The 23,891-nt window shown below is 42.8% G+C and overlaps 1 protein-coding gene across 2 annotated transcripts in view; it reads right to left on the reverse strand.

The window, feature by feature from the left end:
• Positions 1–23,891, reverse strand: part of LOC140495784 (gamma-aminobutyric acid receptor subunit gamma-4-like) — a 219,869-nt gene that overhangs the window by 161,694 nt on the left and 34,284 nt on the right. The window contains exon 2 of one of the 2 annotated variants that reach the window (XM_072594887.1): positions 6,006–6,148. In XM_072594887.1, coding sequence (XP_072450988.1) covers positions 6,006–6,148 — 143 coding nt within the window. Of the gene's footprint in view, positions 1–6,005; positions 6,152–23,891 lie in introns of both variants that reach the window. The other variant, XM_072594886.1, reaches the window with a different exon arrangement.

The following is a 23,891-nucleotide window of genomic DNA, read 5'->3' on the forward strand; positions in this document are numbered from 1 at the left end:
GTGGACTTGTTGGGCCAAATGGCCTTTTCCACACTGTAGAGAGTCTATGATCAGCTAGGATCATAACACATCTCTGTTTCAAAATGATGTGGAATTGGATACACACACTACAAGAGTTCTATATACATGTTGAGAATTGGGCAAGCAATTCATCACAATGGACTGTCCACTACAAGATCTATTGTCAAAAGTCAGCTCTACTTTAAGTTTATTTGTTCGTGGCACGAGGGTATCACTGGTTGGCCAGCATTTATTGCCCTTGAGAAGCTGCTACTCAAGAAGCCTTGGTGAATTTCTGCAATGTATCTTGTGGATAGTACACACTGCTGCTACTGAGCATTGGTGGTAGAGGGACTGTGGAAATAGTGCCAGTTAAGCGGGCTGCTTTGTCCTGGATGGTGTCAAGCTTCTTGAGTGTTGTTGGAGCTGCATCAATCCAGGCAAGTGGGCAGCTTTCCATGACATTCCTGACTTGGGCAGTGTAGGTGGTGGACACGCTTTGGAGAGTCAGTAGGTGAGTTTTTGCTACAGTATTCTTAACCTTTGACCTACCTTTGTAGCCACTGTCTTTATGAAGCAAGTCCACTTGGGTGTCTGGCCATTTTTAACACTAAGGATGTTGACACTGGGGAATTCAGAGACAGTAACACCGGTAAGTGTCAAGGGGCAGTGGATAGTTGCGAGATGGTTATTGCCTGGCATTTGTGTGATTCAAATGTTACTTGCCACTTGTCAGCCCAAACCTGGATATTGTCCACATCTTGTTGCATTTCCACATTGACTGTTCCAGTATCTAAGAAGTCACAAATAGCAGTGAATGTTACTTAATCACCAACGAACATCCCCATTGGCCTTATGATGGAGGGAAGATCGTTGATGGAGTGGCTAAAGATAGTTAGGCCAGGGACCCTACCTGAGGAATTTCTGCAGAGATATCCTGGAGCGGAGATCAATGACCTCAACAACCATAGCCAGATATGACTCCATTCACTGAAGAGTTTGCCTCCCTGATTCCCATTGATTTTAATTTTGCGAGGGCTTCTTGATGCTACAATCGGCCGAATACAGTCTTGATGTCAAGGGCTGCCAGTCTCGTCTCATCTCTGGAATTCAGTTCTTTTGTTCAGGTTTGAATCAAGGCTGTAATGAGGTCAGGAGGGGAGTGGGCCCAGTGGAACCTGACCTGGGCGTCACTGAACAGGTTATTGCTGAGCAGGTGCTGCTCGATAGCACTGTCGATGACACCTTCCATCTTTTATTGATGATCAAGTATCGACTGATTAATGTGTTCCCAAAGAACTGAAGGAGCAAACAAGAGTATACATTTGTCACACTAAAACTTACGTTTGTGAAATGGGATGGTCCACATTCGTTGTGACTGACACAGAAGGAGCAGTGATCACTGACAAGAGCAGTTGAAAAAGCATTTTCTAGGAATAAATAAATGAAGCAATAGCCAAAAACAGATAGCAAGACATCCCTTACTGTACTGCCCTTCACATCCGCAGGGAGTCACAAAGTGCTTCACAATCAATAATTTCTTTTGACGTCCAGTCAGTGCTACAAGGTTTGAAACTGTGGGGTCAAATTTGGACAAAGCAAGATCCCATAAACACGGAAGATATAATTCCTGACCATCTGTTTTCTACATTTGTTAAACAGGACACTGTAGAGAACACACCTCCAAACAGACGGTTCTGGTTTCGAGTGTGACATGCTGCTCAGGGAAAGCCAAGGAGTTTCCTTGATAGACCGCTCAATCGCTTTCCAGAATGTCACCCAAAGCCATTATCATGCGTCTGTCAATGTCACAGCAGCTGATTGGGAGAACCCTCAAGACAATTCCCAGCAGAACTCTCCACATGTCACAAAATGTGAGCAACACCATTTAGATGTCACTCTAAATAAAATGTGGCAGAGTTAAGAATGAGTATTTAGTTTCTTAGTCTGAAAATGAACCTTCGACAAATCCCTAGCCATTGTGTGTACAACTTGAATTTAATAAGAAACATGCTTGTGGTTTAAATAAAATGAGCTTCCACAGGACTGATTTACTTATCCCCCACAGAGTGCAATATCTTAGTCTGCCTAATGTACGAGGTTGGGTGGGGTGGGGGTTACTCATTTGTTTCTTCCAGTAAAGTGTAATGATTATCTCTGGCCACATGAGTTTATGACCAAAACAGGGAATGAGGAATTGTATGATTAAATCCAAATTATCCAAACTGACAAGTTTTTGCTATGTGAATCTTGCAGTACAAACTCTCCTGCATCTTTTAATATCTCAACCAGTCTAATCACACTCATCCCCTCAATCTCTGCGCACTTTAATATCCCAACTAGCCTCATCCCACTGTCCTCTCATTCCTGCACTCTTTAACAGCCCACATGGTGTAATTCCACTAACCCATCACTCCACACCCTTTAATATTCCACCTAATCTAATCCCACTCTCCCCATCTCTCCCTGCACCCTTTAACACCCCACCCAGTCTAATGCCATTCTTTGTTGTGCTTCCCACCCACCTAATGTAATCACACTCTAATTTTTCTCGATTCTTCTTTTTCATGTGATTATCTAATTTTCTTTTACAGTCTCTCCATAAGACGCTGCTTATTAATATGAATGCTCCATCACAATCACCTTCTGTATAACCTAACTCATTCTCACTTCCTCTCTAATGTTTCTTTGTGATAATGCATAATTTGTGCCCATTAGCAAGGTCTACACATGCTTTCACTGACTACCTGATCATAATCCTTGGCAGCTTGGGTGCTCTCTCTCAGTTCAGTCCTGAACCAATTTCAATAAACAGAATCTCTAATTCTCATAACTCACTCACAATTTGAAATTACTCCTGCTCTATTCATATTTGCACCGAGCATAACTTCGAATTGTGTACTGTAACAGGAAACATGTGCCTGCAAGGGCTGGGATTTCTGTGGTGAGTAACTCACCTCCTGACTTCCCAAAGTGTGTCCACCGTTTACAAGGCCCAAATCAGGAGTGTGGTGGAATACTCTGCACTTGCCCAGATGGGTGCTGCTCCAACAGCACTTAGGAAGCTAGACACCATCCAGGGCAAAGCAGCCCTTTCGAATGGCACCACAATAAGTGTAAAAGTCTAAGTGAACTTGTGACAGTACAGGAGTGTAAAAACTGCACCTAAAACAATTTGAAAGATCATCAGATAAAAGAGTTGACTACAAAGTAAATACCTGAAAAGGTACTGACACTAGCTGTCCTTTCAATTATCAATTAGCCTTTTTTTTAGGAAATGCCTGATGCTAGTTTTGAAGCAAGTCTGCAGATCAGAGTTAGAGCAGGAACTTCCTCTTGACCACAACCCTGATGCAGACAAATACATGGATGTAACTTCCTCGAATCTTCAAGTTCATTCCATTGTTGAAGAAGGTGTACTCCTGCTCTCTGATGGAGATAACCCGAGCTGTCATTACCTACAGTGTAACAGCCTCGAGCTGAAGAGAGTGAATGGGGCACCACCTACATAAAGACAAAGTCCTACCCTCATTTTGGTAAGTCTAGTGCTTTAACCTTGCCTCAGAGTGTAATGCAGGAGAAGGTGAGGATGAGAATTTCAGATGGTTGTCCTTCTCTTCAAGGAGGGGGTGACGGTTCAGGATCTGGAGGCTGGTCTCTTGAACTAGCTTTCCCTTGATTGCAGTGGCAATGCAGATCAGTCAGGACATCAGGAGTGTCACAGCCCAGGAATGAGCTGTAGTCTGAAACTGCAATCCCACTCCAACACGGAAGTGATCAGGGAGCATAGAAAGACTATATACTCTGCCAGAAAACCAGGAAGAGAACCAGACACTGAGGCATCTTGTGAAATAAAATATTGCAGAGGAGTAGGTAGAAATTGTAATGAGTTTATCAGGTTATCAGTTTATGGGAGAAGAGATCTTGATGGGAGATGTAAAGAATGAATTGTACCAATATTAACTGGCTAACTAATAGCGTTGGGATATGGCGGCATTTTTTTGGGCAGAACCTGTGACTAGTGGAATGGCACAGTAATCAGTGCTGGAGCCACAATTATTTAGAATATAAATGAATAATTCGGAAGAGGAAAGTAAACATATTATTACCAAGTTTGTTCACGACACAAAAATAGGTAAAAAGGATCTGCAGAGGGATATAGAGAGGTTAAGTTAGCAGCAGCAAATTTGGCAGGTGGAATACAATGTGACAACATATTCGGTTTATGTACTTCAGCAGGAAGAATGGAGGAGCTGAATTATATTTAACATGGATATTTAAATGGAGAAAGACTGCAGAAAGCTGCACCACAGAAGGACTTAGGGGCCATGTGCATAAAAGCTCATGTCCACATTCAGCTGGGGAAGGCAAAATAGAATGCTGTTTTTTATTTCAAAATTTATGGAGAAAAAGGCATGAAAGTGGAGTTGAGGATTACCAGATCAGCCACGATCTCATTGAATGACAAAGCAACATCGACGGGCTGAATGGTCTACTTCTGTTCTTACATCTAATAGTCATATATTCTTCAAAGGGAATGAAGTATAAAAATATGGAGGTCTTATTAAAACTACATAAAGCACTAGTCACACCATAGCTGGAACAGTGCGCAGATTTTCAGGCCCTTTATTTAAGGATGGATATATTGGCATCGGAGGCAGTCCAGAGAAGGGTCAGTAGTCTGAAACCAGATTTAGAAGGGCCATCAGAAAGATGTTGTGAAACTTGAAAGGGTTCAGAAAGGATTGACAAGGGTGTTGCCAGTGTTGGAGGATTTGAGCTATAGGGAGAGGCTGAATAGGCTGGGGCTGTTTTCCCTGGAGCGTCGGAGGCTAAGGGGTGACCTTATAGAAGTTTACAAAATTATGAGGGGCATGGATAGGATAAATAGACAAAGTCTTTTCCCTGGGGTGGGGGGGGGGGTCCAGAACTAGAAGGCATAGATTTAGGGTGAGAGGGGAAAGATATAAAATGGACCTAAGGGGCAACGTTTTCATGCAGAGAGTGGTACGTGTATGGAATGAGCTGCCAGAGGAAGCGATAGAAGCTGGTACAATTGTAACATTTAAAAGGCATTTGGATGGGTATATGAATAGGAAGGGTTTGGAGGGATATGGGCCGGGTGATGGCAGGTGGGACTAGATTGGGTTGGGATATCTGGTTGGCATGGTTGGGTTGGACCGAAGGGTCTGTTTCCATGCTGTACATCTCTATGACTCTATGACTGTCTTATGAGGAGGCATGAGTGATTAGATCTTATACTCATTGGAATTTCAAGGCAGAAAAAGCGACCTGATTGAACAATATAAGACTCTGGGGGCTTGACAAGATAGATGTGGTGAAGTTGTTTCCCTGTGTGTGTTGGTCTAATACCAGCAAGTATGACATCCGAGGAAAGGGATGGCCTCTTAAGACAGAGATAAGGAGGAGGAATTTCTTCTTTCAGAGGGTGTTGAATCTTTGACATTCTTTAACATACATTTGGTTATGATAGTTTCGTTATCATGTGATCTCATCACGCAATAGTCGCGTCATTTAAACTAATGGGGCCAAAATCGCATTTAGCCAATACAGGTAAGGAACGTTCATGTTCTACAAATAACTGCCTAAATTCTTCAATTGCGTTAAAACCAACTTGCATTGAAGAAACACGCATTATTGCCGAACCGACTATATAGGTTTACCCATACTTTGTACCTCTGTTTAAATCAGTGATTATGACGATAATGCACTTGTTCCTGGGTGTCAGCAGCTGCAGCCTGCTGTATATAGCTTTCAGACAATAAATGTGTACAGTTTACATACCCCTTGTGTTCAGTCCTTGTAGGTCTTGAGCTCCTAGAAGCTCCTAACAACATGCCTATAAATTGCTGTCAAATCTGACTGAAGACAATCAAATGCTTCAATGGTCCCAGCCTCTCAGTATAAATACTGCTCCTCGTCACACTGGAGAATTCACATACAATTAAAACATGATCATCTCTTCTAACAAATCTGTCACTTACTTCCAACGTCTGGCCTCAATTTGTTGTCATAGCCGCTCAACAGTGAATTCAGTATGTGTGTCGCATCCGCATCTTGAGACTTGGGAGCGAGAACCCATGTCTTATTCAGACCAACATCATCATCATCTTCATCCTCAATTCTGCTGCTGTGAAAAGAAATTCAATTTAATACTATAGCTAATCATTCTTTGGAAATTGAAGAGCTTTCGCAGTGTAAATACCTGCTGACTATCACAGCTTCAGGTTGAAGGCAGCCCTGTTGCTTCAGTTAATTTTTTTTTACTTGTGCCTAATTGACTGGAACAATTTTAAGGCAGACTCCAAGTATTAATTTCTCAGAATCTGGACTGTTCCAGAGCAGAAACTTGTTGCTGAGGACAATGGTTTTCACAGGGATAATCTTGAATATTCGGTATTCCTTTCCTCAAAATGTGGTGGAAGCAGGACATTTGAATATCTTTATGAAATGGATAGATTCGTGATAAGCCAGAGGTGAAAGGTTTGAGGGAAGGGGAGATAGGCAAGAACGCAGAGTAATTAGATCAACTATGATCTTATTGAATGGGGAAACAGTCTCAAGGGGCTGAATGGCCTACTGCTTCTCCTAATTCGTATTTGTTTTATCCAGGTCAACCCTTTATGGGCAACTCAGCTCATCTCCGTTCCTTTGTCTTCTCCCTGAAGCCCTGTCAATTCTCTCCCTTCTGATAATTACCCGATTCTCCTTTGAAAGCTCTGACTGAATCTGTGATTTAGCTGCATTTACATCTCGTGTGCTACAAATCCTTGCCGTTCCCTGCAGGAGAGAGCCTTTCCTCATATTGGCGATGGTCACCTTGCTAATCACCTTAAATCTATACCCTCTGGGTCTTGTGCTTTCTACTTATATAAAGTAATGGTCCTAAAGGGGTTAATGTCCTTGTTACATGGGTTCTACCCATTCTACTGATGCTACACCCTACTCTCGATTTCTATCTGTACCAGTTCCTTAAGGTCCTAGTAAATAAACCTAACCCAATGTAGTTGTACATATTGCTAAAGGGTGAAGCTGCCACAGTCTTATTGGATCTCTCTCTCTCATTAGGGATCTCTCTCTCATTAGAGAGAGATGGCAAGTAGTGAATTTAACCAGAGGATCACCACACTTCAGGTCAGGGGAAGACGTTGACAGGGAGTGTTACAGAATCCCTACAGTGCAGAAAGAAGGCTATTTAACCTATTGAGTCTGCACTGACCCTCTGATGACCATCCCACCAAGACCCAGACCCCAAACATATGGGCAGCACAGTGACTCAGTGGTTAGAACTGCTGCCTCACAGCGCCATGGACCCATGTTCGATACTAGCCTCAGGCTATTGTCTGTGTGGAGTTTGTACATTCTCCCAGTATCTGCGTGGGTTTTCCCCCGGTGGAAAGATGTGCAGGTTAGGTGAATTGGCCATGCTAAGTTGCCCATAGTGTTCAGGGACATGTAGGTTAGGTGCATTAGTCAGGGTAAATGTAAAGTAATAGGGTAGGGAAATGGGTCTGGGTAAGTTACTCTTCAGAGGGTCAGTTTGGATTTGTTGGTCTGAGGGGCCTGTTTTCACACTGTAGGGATTCAATGATCCATGATCTATGATCTCCATAACCCAGCATTTACCAGAGCTAACCCATCTAGCCTAGATATCTCTGGACGCTACAGACAATTTAGCATGGACAATCCACCTAACTTGCACATCTTTGGGCTGTGGGAGGAAACCTGCAGATACACAGGGAGAACGTGCAAACTCTACACAGACAATCACTAAAGGTTGGAATCGAACACAGGTCCCTAGCACTGTGAGGCAGCAGTGCTCAGCATTACCATCTTTCAATCAAACCTCAGCCAGTGCATGAGTTGAGGCCACATGTTTGGTTAGCTCAGTGGGCTGTGAGACTGGCTTGTGATCTCACCAGCTTGGATTCACTTCCTGTGCTGACTGAGAATACCATAAAGAACCCTCCTTCTGAACCTTCCTCCTTGCCTGTGGTGTGGTGATGTTCAGGTTAAACCATCTCCAGCTGTCTCTGTAGAGGCATAGAGTCATAGAGATGCACACCACGGAAACAGACCCTTCGGTCCAACCCGTCCATGCTGACCAGATATCTCAACCCAATCTAGTCCCACCTGCCAGCACCCGGCCCATATCCATCCAAACCCTTCCTATTCATATACCCATCCAAATGCCCTTTAAATGTTGCAATTGTACCAGCCTTCACCACTTCCTCTGACAGCTCATTCCATTCATGTAACACCCTCTGTGTGAAAAAGTTGCCCCTTAGGTCCCTTTTATATCTTTCCCCTCTCACCCTAAACCTATGCCCTCTAGTTCTGGACTCCCCCACCCCAGGGAAAAGACTTTGTCTATTTACCCTATCCATGCCCTTCATCATTTTACAAACCTCTATAAGGTCACCCCTCAGCCTCTGACACTCCAGAGAAAACAGCCCCAGCCTGTTCAGCCTCTTCCTATAGCTAAAATCCTCCAACCCTGGCAGCATCCTTGTAAATCCTTTCTGAACCCTTTCAAGTTTCACAACATCTTTCCGATAAGAAGGAGACCAGAATTGTGCACAGTATTCCAACAGTGGCCTAACCACTGTACAGCCGCAACATGACCTCCCAACTCCTGTACTCAGTACTTTGACCAATAAAGGAAAGCATACCAAATGCTTTCTTCACTATCCTATCTATCTGCGACTCCACTTTCAAGAACCTGCAGTCCAAGGTCTCTTTGTTCAACAACACTTCCTAGGACCTTACCACTAAGTGTATAAGTCCTGCTAAGATTTGCTTTCCCAAAATGCAGCACCTCGCAATTGTCTGAATTAAACTCCGTCTGCCACTTCTCAGCTCATTGGCCCATCTGCTCCAGATCCTGTTGTAATCTGAGGTAACCCTCTTCGCTGTCCACTACACCTCCAATTTTGGTGTCATCTGCAAACTTACTAACTGTACCTCTTATGCTCGCATCCAAATCATTTATGTAAATGACAAAAAGTAGAGGGCCCAGCACCGATCCTTGTGGCACTCCACTGGTCACAGGCCTCCAGTCTGAAAAACAACCATCCACCACCACTCTCTGTCTTCTACCTTTGAGCCAGTTCTGTATCCAAATGGCTAGTTCTCCCTGTATTCCATGAGATCAGTAACCCTAACATCCAGTAGGAGTATGGTGACTTTGCCTTTACTTATTCCTATCTTGCAATAAACCTTCTTGTTATCAAATAACAGTTTCTTTTATAGATGCTCTATACAGATGTACCTTCTTCCACTAATCATTAGGTACACCAAAGAGAGAGAGAAGGACTAGCAGCAAAGAATTATCTCAAATAACCCTTACCCAGTTCTTCACAACAACTGGTGTATAATCAAGGAATGATGGACAAACTGAATGAGTGACGTATTGATAAAGGAAGAGAGTGAGTGAATAAATATGTCAGGACGATGAAGGATAAACTGGGGAATGTTAAGGATAAAGGTTTGAGCATATGATTAGTTGGAGGTCTTTGGGGGGGGCGGGGGGGAGGGTGATGGAGCAAGTGAAGTGACTGAAAGGTGGAGGCATGAAAGCCAAGAATGTATGAGCCTGATGTGGGGGTGATGGAGTGATTCTGAGGGGCTGGAGTGAGTGAGGAATGAAGGTGTTATTGGAGGAAACAGATTAGTGATTTAATAGTCATATGGCCCATCATAGACTAACAAAGAGTGAGGCCCATTCAGAAACAAAACTGAAAGTCAGTATGAATATATTAACAACAAATTGGGTTTGGCTAACACAAAGGTACTATGTTTCATGTTGTGTATATGGACTTGCAATGGCATTTGGTAAAAGTATTACATTATAGACTTGTTAACAAAATAGAAGTCCTTGAAGCTAGAGGGATAGTGGTAGCAGTGATCTAAAATTGGTGAGGGACAAGAAGCAAAGGGTAATGGTGAGCAGTCGTTTGATGAAGGGAAGGGAAGGGTTGCATCTGTTTCCCAGAGATCAATATTGGACTTTGATAATGTTAATGACCTGGACCTGGGGACTGGGTATACAGGGGATCATTCAAAGTTTGCAGATGAGACTAAATGCAGAAACACAGTGGAAATGGAGGCAGACAGCAATAGGCTTCAGGAGGTTATTGACTGATCATTGAAGAAAACATGTGATAATTGGAATCTGAGACAGTGAGAAAGAGGAGGAAGAATGAGAAGAATAAAGATATTAAATAAATGGCATAATTTTATAACAAAGTGCAGGAATAGAGACCAGGGTGTATATATAAAGTGTTTGAAGGTGGGGAGAGAAATTGAAAAAGCTGCTTTAAGAAAAAAATGCACCTGAGCTTTTCATATTGAAGCACTGAATTCATAAGAGAAGAATTAATACATTAAAAATTTTGGAAATCCTGGCTAAGTCCCAGTTGGAATTCTTATATCCAATTCTGGGAACTACTCTTCAAGGTTGATGTCAAGGCATTAGGGAGCATGAGAGGAAACTTACTAAAGTGACAATAGAAGCTCCATTTAGTTGCAGAGACTGAAACAAAGCAAAAAACTAGATTATTATCTCCCTAGTGGAGAGAGTTAAGGGTATATAGCTTTGCTTAAATTCAGGAAGGGTTTCGATAGAGTAACTAAGAACCTTCAGGGTATGTTACTCCAAGTTGGATATAGACTACATTTGTATATTCATGATCACTGAATCAATAACACTGAATTACACCTTCCATAGTTTACATCTCTTCTGTTTCTTTTCCTCTGTATTACTCAGTTTCTCCATATGTGTCAAATTTATTGCATCAATTGTATTTTTCTTCCAATCTCTCTATTTATCAGTGATATTATTTAACTATCACACGCTCCATCTCTGGTGCTTAATCAGGAATTCTTTTCAACAATTAATCTGGACCAGTTTATCTTCAACCCAGCTGAATAATTCTGTCTAAATTCTGGTCACACTGGAAAATGAGCAGTAGTTACTGTTGTAATGTACAGAAAGCAGTAACCAACTTAAACATGTCAGGCTCCCTCACACAGCAACAAAATAAATAACCATACAATCTGCTCAGTGATACTCGTCGAGGAATAAATATTAGTCAGGATGCCAAGCAGATCTCCATGCTCCTCTTCAACTAGTGGTGAAAGAACTTTGATATCCATCAGAGAGAGAACAGGTCAGATCTCTGTTTAAAGTCTCATCTGAAAATCATGACCCCTGACTGTGTCACCTTCCCTCAGTACTGCGTCAAATTGCCTGCCTATATTTTGTGGTTAGAGCTTTGGGGTGAGACTTGAGAAGGGTGTGACACCACTTGAGCCACTACTAATACTTACTAGCATCTCTCTCTCCAGATGAGTGCTAAAATATGCAACCAGATCCCACTGTATAATTCAAGGAGCAGTAGGATTAACCCAAGCTGTGCCAAGTGAATACAAGGGTTACACAGGAACAGATCACAGTCACACTGGTTATCATCTGATTTACAGGTTCGAGAATCTTATATTACAGGATGCCACACCTTCCATCATACTGACTGAGCTGTCCTATAACTTAACTCATCTGCTATTTCCCTATGGCCCTGTAAACTTTCTCTCCTTCAACTTTGTTTCAGTCTCCTCTTGGCTTATTATTGAATCCGCTTCCGCTGCTGTGCTTTTTCATTCAACAAACGACATTTTGTGCTGTCAAGTTATAGAATATTCATTAAGCCACACTTTATTGGATTGACAGACCCACACTCTGAGCTCCCCACTGAGGCAGCAGCTGCTGCTCCTAGGATTTATAAACGTAGATTCAAGATGATGAGTTTGTTCCTAGTTCACATTGGTGTCTAAATTAGACTGTCACACCTTCAGTTGCTAAAACACCCACTGCAAATTGGAAGTAAACTATATGATCAAGATTGACACTGAAAACTCTTAGGCAAAAGAAAGTTCATCCTTAAAAGATTGGGTATTTCAGAAGGAGGGCACCCAAGGTGTTTTTTTTCTTATTTATTCATGGGATGTGGCATCGCAGGCTAGGCCAGCATTGATTGCCTATTCCTAAATGCCGAGTGGATAACTATGGGTCAACCACATTACTGTGGGTCTGGAGTCACACGTAGGCTAGAACAGGTAAAGACAGCAGTTTTCTTCCCTAAAGACCATTTGTGAACCAGATGGGTTTTTGCAATAATCGGCAACAGCTTTAGACTCTCATTTCCTCAGATTTGTATTTAATTCATATTCCAGCATACGGAGTGGTGGGATTTGAACTTAGGTCCCCAAAATATTACCTGGGTCTCTGAATTAATAGCTGGCGTGTACTGACTTGTTGTGAGAGCAACCTCAGACTAAACTCACTGCACTTATCTCTCTGCAAAACTCTGCAGTTTCCAAATTAATCTAATAGCACACTTTCATCCCATCACTTTCTGTCAACTCCAAACTAATCTTGCTGCATCACCTGCACAAGACCTGCTACCCAGTCTTTCCACAACTTCTCAGGCTGAAGATGCTATATTTACGATGAACTCACTGATTTCCCCTGTTATCCTTCATCACGCTTTCTCCCACCTCTTTCTGTCAGGATACCATTCCATTCTGCCAGTTTCTCTATTTCCGTTGCAATTTTTATGATGGCATTGCCGAAAGCAGCATCTCTGTATGTCTCCTTTTTTGTTATTTCAAGCTGTTGCCCCCAGCTCCATAATTGCATGCCTCCCAATCTTGAGTGTACTAATTTTCACTTTTCTGCATTCACCCCTTCCCATCCCTCCCACAGCCATGGTATTCCCTTCACCCTCACCTTCTACCCCATGATCTCCATATTCAGTGCATCAACTTCCGCTATTTCTGAGACCTCCAGTGGAATGATGTCACCAAACATATCCTCCCTTCCCTCCCCTGTCAGTATTCCAATGGAGTAACACTCTAATCCATTCCTCAGTCACCTTCAACTCCCAGTTCCTCAAGCCATGGCATTTTGCTATGCAAGCACAGTAAATGTATCTTCTCCTTTGTCACCATCCAAAGCCCGACAAACCCATTCCAGGCAAAGCAGTGATTAACATGTCCTTTGTCAATTTTATCAACTGTTTTCACTGCTCAGAATGTAGTCTGCTGGGGTGACTAAGTTAAGACTGGATGACTGATTTTTTAGATCAGCTCCTGAAGTATCTCCCTGTGCTTCTTGTCACCTGTCGGTTTAATTCTCCAGTTTGCTGTAACACTGACCGGTCTGTGCTGAGTCTCCTGCAGTGTCCAATTGGAAGCTTGGGTCAGAGCTCCTGACTAGGCACTTCACAACCTTCTGCATTCAATTGCGAGTTCAACCATTTCAGTTACATTCCTTTTCCTTTGCAGGTTTCCGTTTCACTCTAGATTTTCTCTTGTTTTAACAATGTTGCTGTTTGTGTCTCCCAAGGATCTATTCTTGGGCCCCTCCTATTTCTCACTTACACGCTTTCACTTAACAATATCATCTGAAAGGGTGTTACTTTTTTACAAATGGATATGAATGACTCCCACCCCCTACCTCGCCAGAACTTCTCTCGCTTGACCCCACTGTTGCTAAATTATCAACATCCCATGCAGCAAACATTTTCTCTGATAAATTATGAAGAAGGCTAAATCCATTGTTTTTGGTGTGTGCTCAAAGCTCCATTGCCTACTTAATGACCTTATCCCCCTCTCTGGCAGCAGTCTGAGATTAAACCAGTCCGTTTACAACCTTAGTGTAATGCTGGATCCCAAGATAAGCTTCCGAGCTCATATATAAACCATCACTAAGCCCACTTTGATTAGATTACTTACAGTGTGGAAACAGGCCCTTCGGCCCAACAAGTCCACACTGACCCTCCAAAGAGCAACCCACCTAGACCCATTCCCCTACATTTCTTCCTTCGCCTAACACTACGGGCAATTTAGCATGGCCAATTCACCTAACCTGCACATGTTTGGACTGTGGGAGGAAACCGAAGCATCCGGAAGAAACCCACACAGACACGGGGAGAATGTGCAAACTCCACACAGCCAGTTGCCTGAGGTGGGAATTGAACCCGGGTCTCTGGCGCTGTGAGGCAGCAGTGCTAACCACGGTGCCACAGTGCCGCCCTAATTTGCAGTTCTGTAACATCATCCATCTTCAGCCCATCTCAGCCAGTTTGAGATCTTCATTCATGACTTGGTTACTTCTGGACTTCACTATTTTAGCTGCTGGCCTTCTATATACCTCTGTAAATTTGAGGGGCATTCAAAACTCTTCCATTAGTAACTTGACCTGCACTGATTCATGTTCCCCTCTTTGCCCTCATTGACTTACCTTGGATCTTGGCAATGCAACTAATCTCCCCATCGCATCACCTTCCCTATCATCTTCTCAAGCCCCACAACCCTTTGGAATACCTATACTCCTCCAATTCTGTTCGCTCAAACACCCCTGATTTTAATCGCTCAATATTTAGTTGCAAAGGCCCCAAGCTCTGGAATTCACTCACTAACTCTCCTTCTGCTTTCCCACCTCACCTTCCACCTTTAACAGGCTGCATAAAACTTGTCTCTTTGGTGAAACTTTTGGTCACTAAATATCTCCTAATATGGCTAAATTGGTGTCATATTTTGTTTTATAATGCTCCTGTTGAGTACCTTGGAATGGTTTGTAACAATAAAGGCTCTCTATAAATTTAAGTTGCTGTTTTGAATGGCAACTCTTCACCATAGTGTCACCTCTGACCCTCCGGCACGGTGGCACAGTGGTTAGCACTGGTGCCTCACAGCGCCAAAGACCCGGGTTCAATTCCCGCCTCAGGCCACTGACTGTGTGGAGTTTGCACGTTCTCCCCGTGTCTGCATGGGTTTCCTCCGGGTGCTCCGGTTTCCTCCCACACTCCAAAGATGTGCAGGTCAGGTGAATTGGCCATGCTAAATTGCCTGTAGTGTTAGGTAAGGGGTAGATGTAGATGTAGATGTAGATGTAGATGTAGGGGTATGGGTGGGTTACGCTTCGGCGGGGCGGTGTGGACTTGTTGGGCCAAAGGGCCTGTTTCCACACTGTAAGTAATCTAATCTAATCTAATCTCTTTTGAACCTTGTCTTCTCTCTTTGCTCTTTGGTCAGTTACTAGCTCATTTCTTTTTCCCGACACAGATCATTCCTTTTGTTCTTTCGCCATCCTCCCCCATTCGACCTACTTAAAAGCTATTACATTTTATAACATTTCTGTGTTCCAACGAAAGATCATTGACCTGACATGTTTGATTACTTCCAGCATTTTCTCTCTTTAATTCAAATTTCCACCATCCGCAGCATTTTCATTTTGCATTGGTGTTTAATTCACAGACCTCAGAAATATTCACCTTGAAAACGTTCTGCCCTTCTCCCTTACCCTGCTCGGCTTTATTTCTTTTGACTTCCTTACAAGTATTTAATCAGGTGTCTCCCAAACTACTCCACAGTGAAAGCTTCATCCTCAGTAACGGATTCCGACCCCATCCCATGAGGAATCCAGCCTTTATCTTCTCAATCGATTTACAATCATTGACATTTCCTAAAGGTATTTTCTTTCTCAAAGTGCAGTCTTACAGCATGCAGAGGTCTACATTCACTGTGTCATGCATGTTCTCAAACACTCCGATAAGCCAAACCGGCTCCGTCTATCTCTGAGCTTTCCTGTAGGGTCCTCTGTTGTATCCCTTATCTCATTCCATACTTTATCTCTTTTCCCAATGTGGCAGGATCACAAACTCCAACAATTTATGGACCCAAATGCACCTCTAGATTCCTCTTCCCCAATTCTTCCTTCTGGCCTTATCCCTCTTTAAAAGCTCACCCCTTGCTGTGTGTATTTACAATCCCCTGAGAGTTACTCCTGTCTCACTCTGAATGAGTTGCCCACAGCAAGTACCTAAGCTCCATTCTGGTATACCTCCTCCTCAATTTGTATTGGGTTTGGTGTGACCCTGAACTTAGAATCATAGAATCCCTACAGTGAGGAAGGACGCCATTTTGCCTATTGAGTCTGCACCGACCATCCAAAGAGCATCCTACACAGACCTAGCCCCTGACCCTATCTCCATAACCCCAGCATTTCCCATGGCTAATCCACCTAGCTTGCACATCTTTTGACTGTGGAAGGAAGCCACAGGACTCAGCAGAAACCCAAAAAGACACAGGGAGAACTTGCAAACTCAACACAGACAGTCAATTGAGGTAGGAATTGAACTTGAATCCCTGGCACTGTGAGGCAGAAGTGCTAACCACCGCACCACCGTGCCATCTTTTTTTCACTTTAGTTTCCGTACCGAACTCTTACGCCAGCCATTCCTGCACCCACCACCCCCCCCCCCACACCCCCCACCACCACCACACCCACCTCCCACCCTCACCCTCTCCACACATATACACAGTGGACCATTTTTGTGTTTTATCTGCTTTGTGTTTTTTTCATTGACAACGATTATCTGTCTCAATTTCTGTTTCTTCACTTGCCATAACCTGCTCCGAACGGTCTTTCGTTCTCTCGACAAACAGTAAGACTGTCAACAAACCTGCCATGATAGACAAAGTGGAGGATGGGGGTGAATTTTAAATTATGATTGATTTGTTCTCTTAAGGCCAGGAAAGCAGTATTCTTGTTTGATGTAATTTTCCCCTTTCTATCCCATCCTTTACTTAAGTAGATTGAGGTACATTACCCAAACCCTGTTTTGCCTTGTCTTTCAATCTTAGAAATAAACATACAGCCAAATACTTTAAGATGATACCAAAGACACGGTCGATTGACACAACATGGTAGGCTTATGCGGAAAGTCAGGAGGCATGGGATACAGAGAAATTTGGCCAATTGGATAGAAAAATGGCTAACCGGTCGAAGTCAGAGAGTGGTGGTAGATGGTAAATATTCAGCATGGAGTCCAGTTACAAGTGGAGTTCCGCAGGGATCAGTTCTGGGTCCTCTGCTGTTTGTAATTTTTATTAATGACTTAGAGGAGGGAGTCGAAGGGTGGGTCAGTAAATTTGCAGATGATACGAAGATAGGTGGAGTTGTGGACAGTGAGGAGGGCTGTTGTCGGCTGCAGAGGGACTTAGATATGATGCAGAGCTGGGCTGAGGAGTGGCAGATGGAGTTCAACCCTGCCAAGTGTGAGGTTGTCCATTTTGGAAGAACAAATAAGAATGCGGAATACAGGGTTAATGGTAGGGTTCTTGGTCAGGTGGAGGAACAGAGGGATCTTGGGGTCTATGTACATAGATCTTTGAAGGTTGCCACTCGGGTGGATAGAGTTTGTAAGAAGGCCTATGGAGTATTATCGTTCATTAGCAGAGGGATTGAATTCAAGAGTCGTGAAGTGATGTTGCAGCTGTACAGGACTTTGGTTAGGCCACATTTGGAGTACTGTGTGCAGTTCTGGTCGCCTCACTTTAGGAAAGATGTGGAAGCTTTGGAGAGGGTGCAGAGAAGATTTACCAGGATGTTGCCTGGAATGGAGAGTAGGTCGTAGGAGGATAGGTTGAGAGTTCTCGGCCTTTTCTCGTTGGAACGGCGAAGGATGAGGGGTGACTTGATAGAGGTTTATAAGATGATCAGAGGAATAGATAGAGTAGACAGTCAGAAACTTTACAAGGGGACATAAATTTAAGGTGAAGGGTGGAAGGTATAGGGGAGATGTCAGGGGTGGGTTCTTTACCCAGAGAGTGATGGGGGCATGGAATGCGCTGCCCGTGGGAGTGGTAGAGTCAGATTCATTGGCGACCTTTAAGCGGCATTTGGATAGGTACATGGATGGGTGCTTAATCTAGGATAGAAGTTCGGCACAACATCGTGGGCCGAAGGGCCTGTTCTGTGCTGTATTGTTCTATGTTCTATGTTCTAACATTCAAACTGCTAGGAATTGCTTCACTTCTTCATTCACACTCAAAAGCATATAAGGCAGATGGAAAGAGTAAGGGATGGAAGGAAGTTTCTCATTATGAATGTATTTTTTTAAATGAGAGAGAGAGCACAGCTTCTAACTACTAAGCTTTGGAATTAAACTTCTTTCAATGACAAACAGCAACTGAAGTCAGAAGTCAACATTATTTATTGATCCTTTGTGACATGGTCTTCATGGGAGTCAGGATGTCTTGAGGCAGCTTTTATTCACAATATGGAAGGGGGCTAGGTCTCCAGGAGTTAAAGGTGGTATTAGTGGTCAAGCTGTCATTGTCATGCAGAAGGTGCTGGAGGGCTCTGGCTACTTCCAGACATGTGATTATAGCAGCCACCTTTCAACAAAGTTTCCAGTTTTACACAAAGTGATTTAACAGGACTACATAGAAAAGATTACCACAAAATTAAAAGTGTAGATTTCCCTCTGTACCTTCTAGTCATTACACTGATGACAAAGGGTGAATGCTGAGTGGGGAGTGGGGAGTGGGGAGTGCAGAGTGTGGGGATACAGTCTTCCACATTAATCTCAATCCTGCAAAGGTTGAACTTCAACACTTGGGCTCAGTGGTTACCACTGCTGCCTCACAGTGCCAGGGACCCGTGTTCCATTCCAGCCTCAGGCAACCCTCCGTGTGGAGTTTTTACATTGTCCCCGTGTCTGCGTGGGTTTTCTCCGGGTGCTCCGGTTTCCTCCCATAATCCAAAGATGTGCAGGTTAGGTGAATTGGCCATGCTAAATTGCCGTTATTAGATTTCAAGAGAATTGGACAAGACACAGAAACACTGTATTTCAGTGGAGTTGCCAAAACTCTAGTGTGGTCCTGGGCATTGAAAACACTAGCAATAACCTTTAGGACAAAGCAGTAGGAAAACACAGTTTTCTGGTCTGGGAAAAATTGGATGTTTATTTCATGGACTTTGCAAACTGAACTGTTTATGCAAATATTGTACATGAAATCAAAGGACACTTGACTGGTTGGGTGCTCTTGAAGACAGGGAGTCAGCCAGAAGTAACGAGTGGATGATCTATCTCCAATTCTTCAAGAATTCCCCACCATCTCAAATGTCAGTTTCCAGCTAATTCGGTTTACATCACACTATATTAAGAAATGGTTGGAGGAACTAGATTCTTCAAAGGCTTTGGGCCCACACAACATCCAGTATTTGTATTGAAGACTTGTACTGCAAGTCTAGTCAAGACTTGTACTAGAAAGTTGTTCTAGTACAGCACTGGCATCTACCTGACAATGTGAAAAATTGCCAGGTATGTCTTGGCACAGAAAGCATGACAAATTCAACCTATCCAATTATCGCCCACCAGTCTACTCTTGGTCATCAGTAACACGATGGAAGGTGTCATCAACAGTGCTGTCAAGCAGAACCTGCTCAGCAACAAACTGCTCAGTGATACCCTGTTTGTGTGGGATGTTGTTCTGAAGTTTAAGTACAGACTTGACAGGCTGAATGGCCTTTATTTGCACTGTAGGAATTCTATGAAAAGAAGAGAATAGATTCTAGAGCCTGAGATTCAGGCAGTGGAAAGCATGGTCAATGATGATGCAGTGATTAAAACTTGAGAAGAGACTAGAATTTGAGAATCACTGGTACGTCACAGGGTTGGGTGACAGGAGGAGATTACAACGACAGGAAGGTGTGAGGCCATGCAGCAATTTGAAAACAAAGAGGAGAATTTTGGAATGCTTGACCGGGGGTCAACGTAGTTCAGTAAGCACAGAGGCAATAGCATGATCTGAAAAACATTGACAGCATCCAGGATAAATCAGCCTCTAAATTGGCAGCCTATTCACCATCTTAAACATTCAGTCCTTCCACTACCAATGCTCAGTAACAGCAGTGCGCACCATCCTTAACATGCACTGCAGAAATTTACACATACAGTCATGGGGTCATAGAGATGTACAGCATGGAAACAGACCCTTCGGTCCAACCCGTCCATGCCGACCAGATATCCCAACCCAATCTAGTCCCACCTGCCAGCACCTGGTTCATATCCCTCCAAACCCTTCCTATTCATATACCCATCCAAATGCTCTTAAATGTTGCAATTGTACCAGCCTCCACCACTTCCTCTGGCAGCTCATTCCATACACGTACCACCCTCTGTGTGAAAAGGTTGCCCTGTAGGTCTTTTATATCTTTCCCCTTTCACCCTAAACCTATCCCCTCTAGTTCTGGACTCCCCAACCCCAGGGAAAAGACTTTGCCTATTTACCCTATCCATGCCCCTCATAATTTTGTAAACCTCTATAAGGTCACCCCTCAGCCTCTGACACTCCAGGGAAAACAGCTCCAGCCTGTTCAGCCTCTCATTATAGCTCAAATCCTCCAACCATGGCAACATCCTTGTAAATCTTTTACTCCTTAAACAACATGGGCCACCAAAAAATAAATGGGCATCAGATACATAGGAACACCACCATCAGCAAGTTTCCCTCTAAGCCATTCACCATCCTGACTTGGAAATATATCACTGTGCCTTCACTATCACTGGGTGAAAATCCTGGAATTCCCTCTCTAACATACTTGCCTATCTCGAGCACATGTGACTGCAGTGATTTAAGAAGGCAGCTTACCATCATCTTTTTAGGGGAGATTGGGAATGGGTAATAAATGATAACTGGACTATTTTTAAATCAGCAATGCTCACATCCTACGAATTAATATTTTTTAAACATCAATGAGCTTTTGATATTGTCTCTGAATGAAATTTTCTCCAATTGCTGCAAGGAACAGGAGGAGAAATGTGAAAGCATGAGACCTTTAAGAAAAGGAAGGGAAACCAGTCCTTGTTCTGTGTGAATTAACAGTGAATAATTTAGCAATTTTTTTTATTTTGCTTGTGAGATGATGCTGACTCACGTCAAGCTTTAATTATTTTGAATGAAGTGATGGAAATACAATGCCACATTCAACTACTTGCCAGAGATGTTCAAAAAAATTTGTTGATCTCAATTCAAACTGACTGGTAGGTTGCTCATGTTGGATTAACCTCACAAACTCAACATATAATGCCATCTCACTTTGCAGTTCCACTGAGGGATTCCTGGCATGCGCTTTTAATCCAAGTGTTTGGAATGTACTGCTTGGGAACAGGCTCAGACCCATTTTCTCTCTCTCCCTCTCTCTTAATAGTCTTATATGATAAAAGCAACAAGATGATTTCAACCCTGCTTCAGTGGAAACAGTCTTGCCTCGCACTTTGGAACTTGTGAATTCAGATTCCACTCCAGAGGTTTTGAATACCATCATGACTCACAGGGGATAGTGCGCTGCAAATCAAAATGCATGTGATCACAAATCTGAAAAACTCAATTAAATCACCAAATTGCCTAATTCTACCTGACTGTCTAACTCAGTTAAATGGATATACATACCAGGTTTTCTTTCCACTCATTAACAAGAAAATAATCAAACGTTTAATCAAGGCAAAAGGTCAACAAATTGAATTAATAATGTATAACTGTATACATTAAACTTTTAAAAATTCGCATTCACATATGCAGAGAGACACAAAGATGGACAACAACACATGAATATTGACAAAAGCAAATAACCAGAGAATCACATTTTAATAGCACCACTTTAGATTGTAAACTGCGATGAGTTGTTTGATTTTGGTTCCTTTCAATTCCTGTTGATGACAGAAGTTACACCAATTCTCAGTCTTTCGTTCACTGGTTGAGAATCTGCCCTTTCAAAGTATCTTTCTCCTTTAAATGGGGGATTTACAGATGGAGTAGCTCACAGAGAAAAGCTAGCTGCTCGAGATTGTCTTAAACTTCTCCACACAAAATGAAAAGAGAGATACAGATGCTTTTGCTGTATTGTCCACAAACAAGGATATAGCCACCTATCCAGGAACCAGTTACATTCAGGTTACATGAACCAGTTACATTCACCTGAACCCAAAACAACTGAGGCCAATTGAAAAACCAATTAACGTCTGGGCAGAATTACCTTGAATACAAACAGATGTATGATGTCAATTTTTCTGGACCTCACCCTCTCTGCTTCAATAAGGTAACTTTGAAAATATAACTTACAATATGCTCCAGTAACTTATTTTTCAAACTACAAACATTTTCTTTCCTCCGATAGCTGGATGGCTGCATTGCGATACAGAGTGATACCAACACTTGGGCTCAATTCCCACAGGGGCTGACATTACCATGGAGAACTCTCCTTCTCAACCTCTCCCCTCACCTGAGGTCTGGTGACACTCAGGTTAAACCACCACCAGTCATCTCCATCAAATGAGAGAGGAGCCCTGTTGTCTGTTAGGACTATGGCACTTTGACACAGCTTCCTTGAATTCAAAGCAGCACTTTTCCCATTTTTAATCCATGGTTGAAAATAAAAGTGGACATTACAGTACATGATCCAGATGGATCCTCCACAGTACTACTAATAGACAACAGCACTGTCACAGGTAGTCTTACAGACTCAAGGCCCGATATGCTTTCCAAGTGACACCATTCAAAGAAAAGGAAGGATATTCTCTGTGTTATCCTGGCTATAGTTATCCCTCAATGACCATCTCTTCGAGCAGCTTATGGACTCATTGTTCCACATGAGAGGCTTCAGGGAACAAATTGGCAGGTACATCAGAAAATTATTACAGGGAGGAGGAGAAAGTGAGGTCAAGGTAGAAGCGGAAGAAGGAACATCAGATGCTGAATAACATCGTGGACTAGGGGATGTTTAAAGAAAGCCAAAGACGAAGCTTTACAATGTGAAAGATTCCACTGAGTTAATGGTGACTACAAGTGAATGAGATTTTTAAGTTTGGACTGACATAAAGATCTTAGAGAGCTGTAAGGCTGAAGGAAGTTATAGACGCGCAAAAGGAAAAAAAGGAGTCTAAAGCCAAAACTGAAATAAAAAGAACCTCAGAAATCATTCCCAGAAACTAATGAGAAACATGGAATGATCATTGATAAAATCACTGTATTAAACAGGCAACTATGAACATTATAGCTGATAGACAAAGCCTGCAGAATGATGAGAGCTTGGTCAGTTGATGTAACTCCAAGAGAAATCACTGAAAAATAGAAGGAGATCATTTCTATCATGCTTGGTACCTCAATGGTGGCAGGACTTGCTCACACAAAATCTGGAACTGACATTGAAACATGCATGGGTGCAAGAGATGCCCTCCTGAATTTGCAGTCCACCCTCTTGCCATTGAGCTGCATTGCAAAAACAGGACAGTCAGAACCGATCCAGAGAATGAGAGCTGCCACAGAGGCTGCAAATACCTCATCACAAACCAGTGGCTGTTCAGAATCTTAGGATCTGAACTCGAATGGGGAACCTGTCTGTGTTCACAAATGACACCGTGACAATAACTCACGGTGACATGGCTCTCCTGTTGCCTGTATCTCGGCGTCTCGCCTCTGCAATTCATTCTCAAATGAAGCAACAAACAAGGCAAAAGAATAGGAAATCAGTTGCCAGCTGGGATCTGGCTGTAGGTGTCAAAAGCACTTCCTGCACAGCTTTGTGCGCCACAGCTTGGAAATAAAAAATAAAACTGGTTTCAAAATTTGGGGTTGTTGATCAAGTTGTCAGGCTTTATTAAGAGTAACACTCACTGGGCTCAACATAAATGAAAGTTTTTTTAATAACGATTGTCATTGTGTATCTCATACATTAATTTGTTTTGTCATTGTTGCTGTTTATTAAGGTTCCAAGTCATAAAAATGCATGGGCTCAGAACAGTGATTTGTATCATTAATAATAGATGTCAGGTTTTACAGCCTCTTTGCTGATTCTCAAATCTCATATCCATTAACTCTTTCAGTACTGTGCTCAGACACAGTGCTGAGGTTCTGCAGCCAGAACCTCTCCCCAATGTTGCTGTGACATTCAGAACGTGTCCAAAAGAGTTGGTCCATCCTGATCCTTCGGGAGGCTTCTGGTTGACCGTTGGCGATCTACC

This window comes from Chiloscyllium punctatum, chromosome 25 (genome assembly GCF_047496795.1).
Source record: "Chiloscyllium punctatum isolate Juve2018m chromosome 25, sChiPun1.3, whole genome shotgun sequence".
Taxonomy (NCBI): Eukaryota; Metazoa; Chordata; class Chondrichthyes; order Orectolobiformes; family Hemiscylliidae; genus Chiloscyllium; species Chiloscyllium punctatum.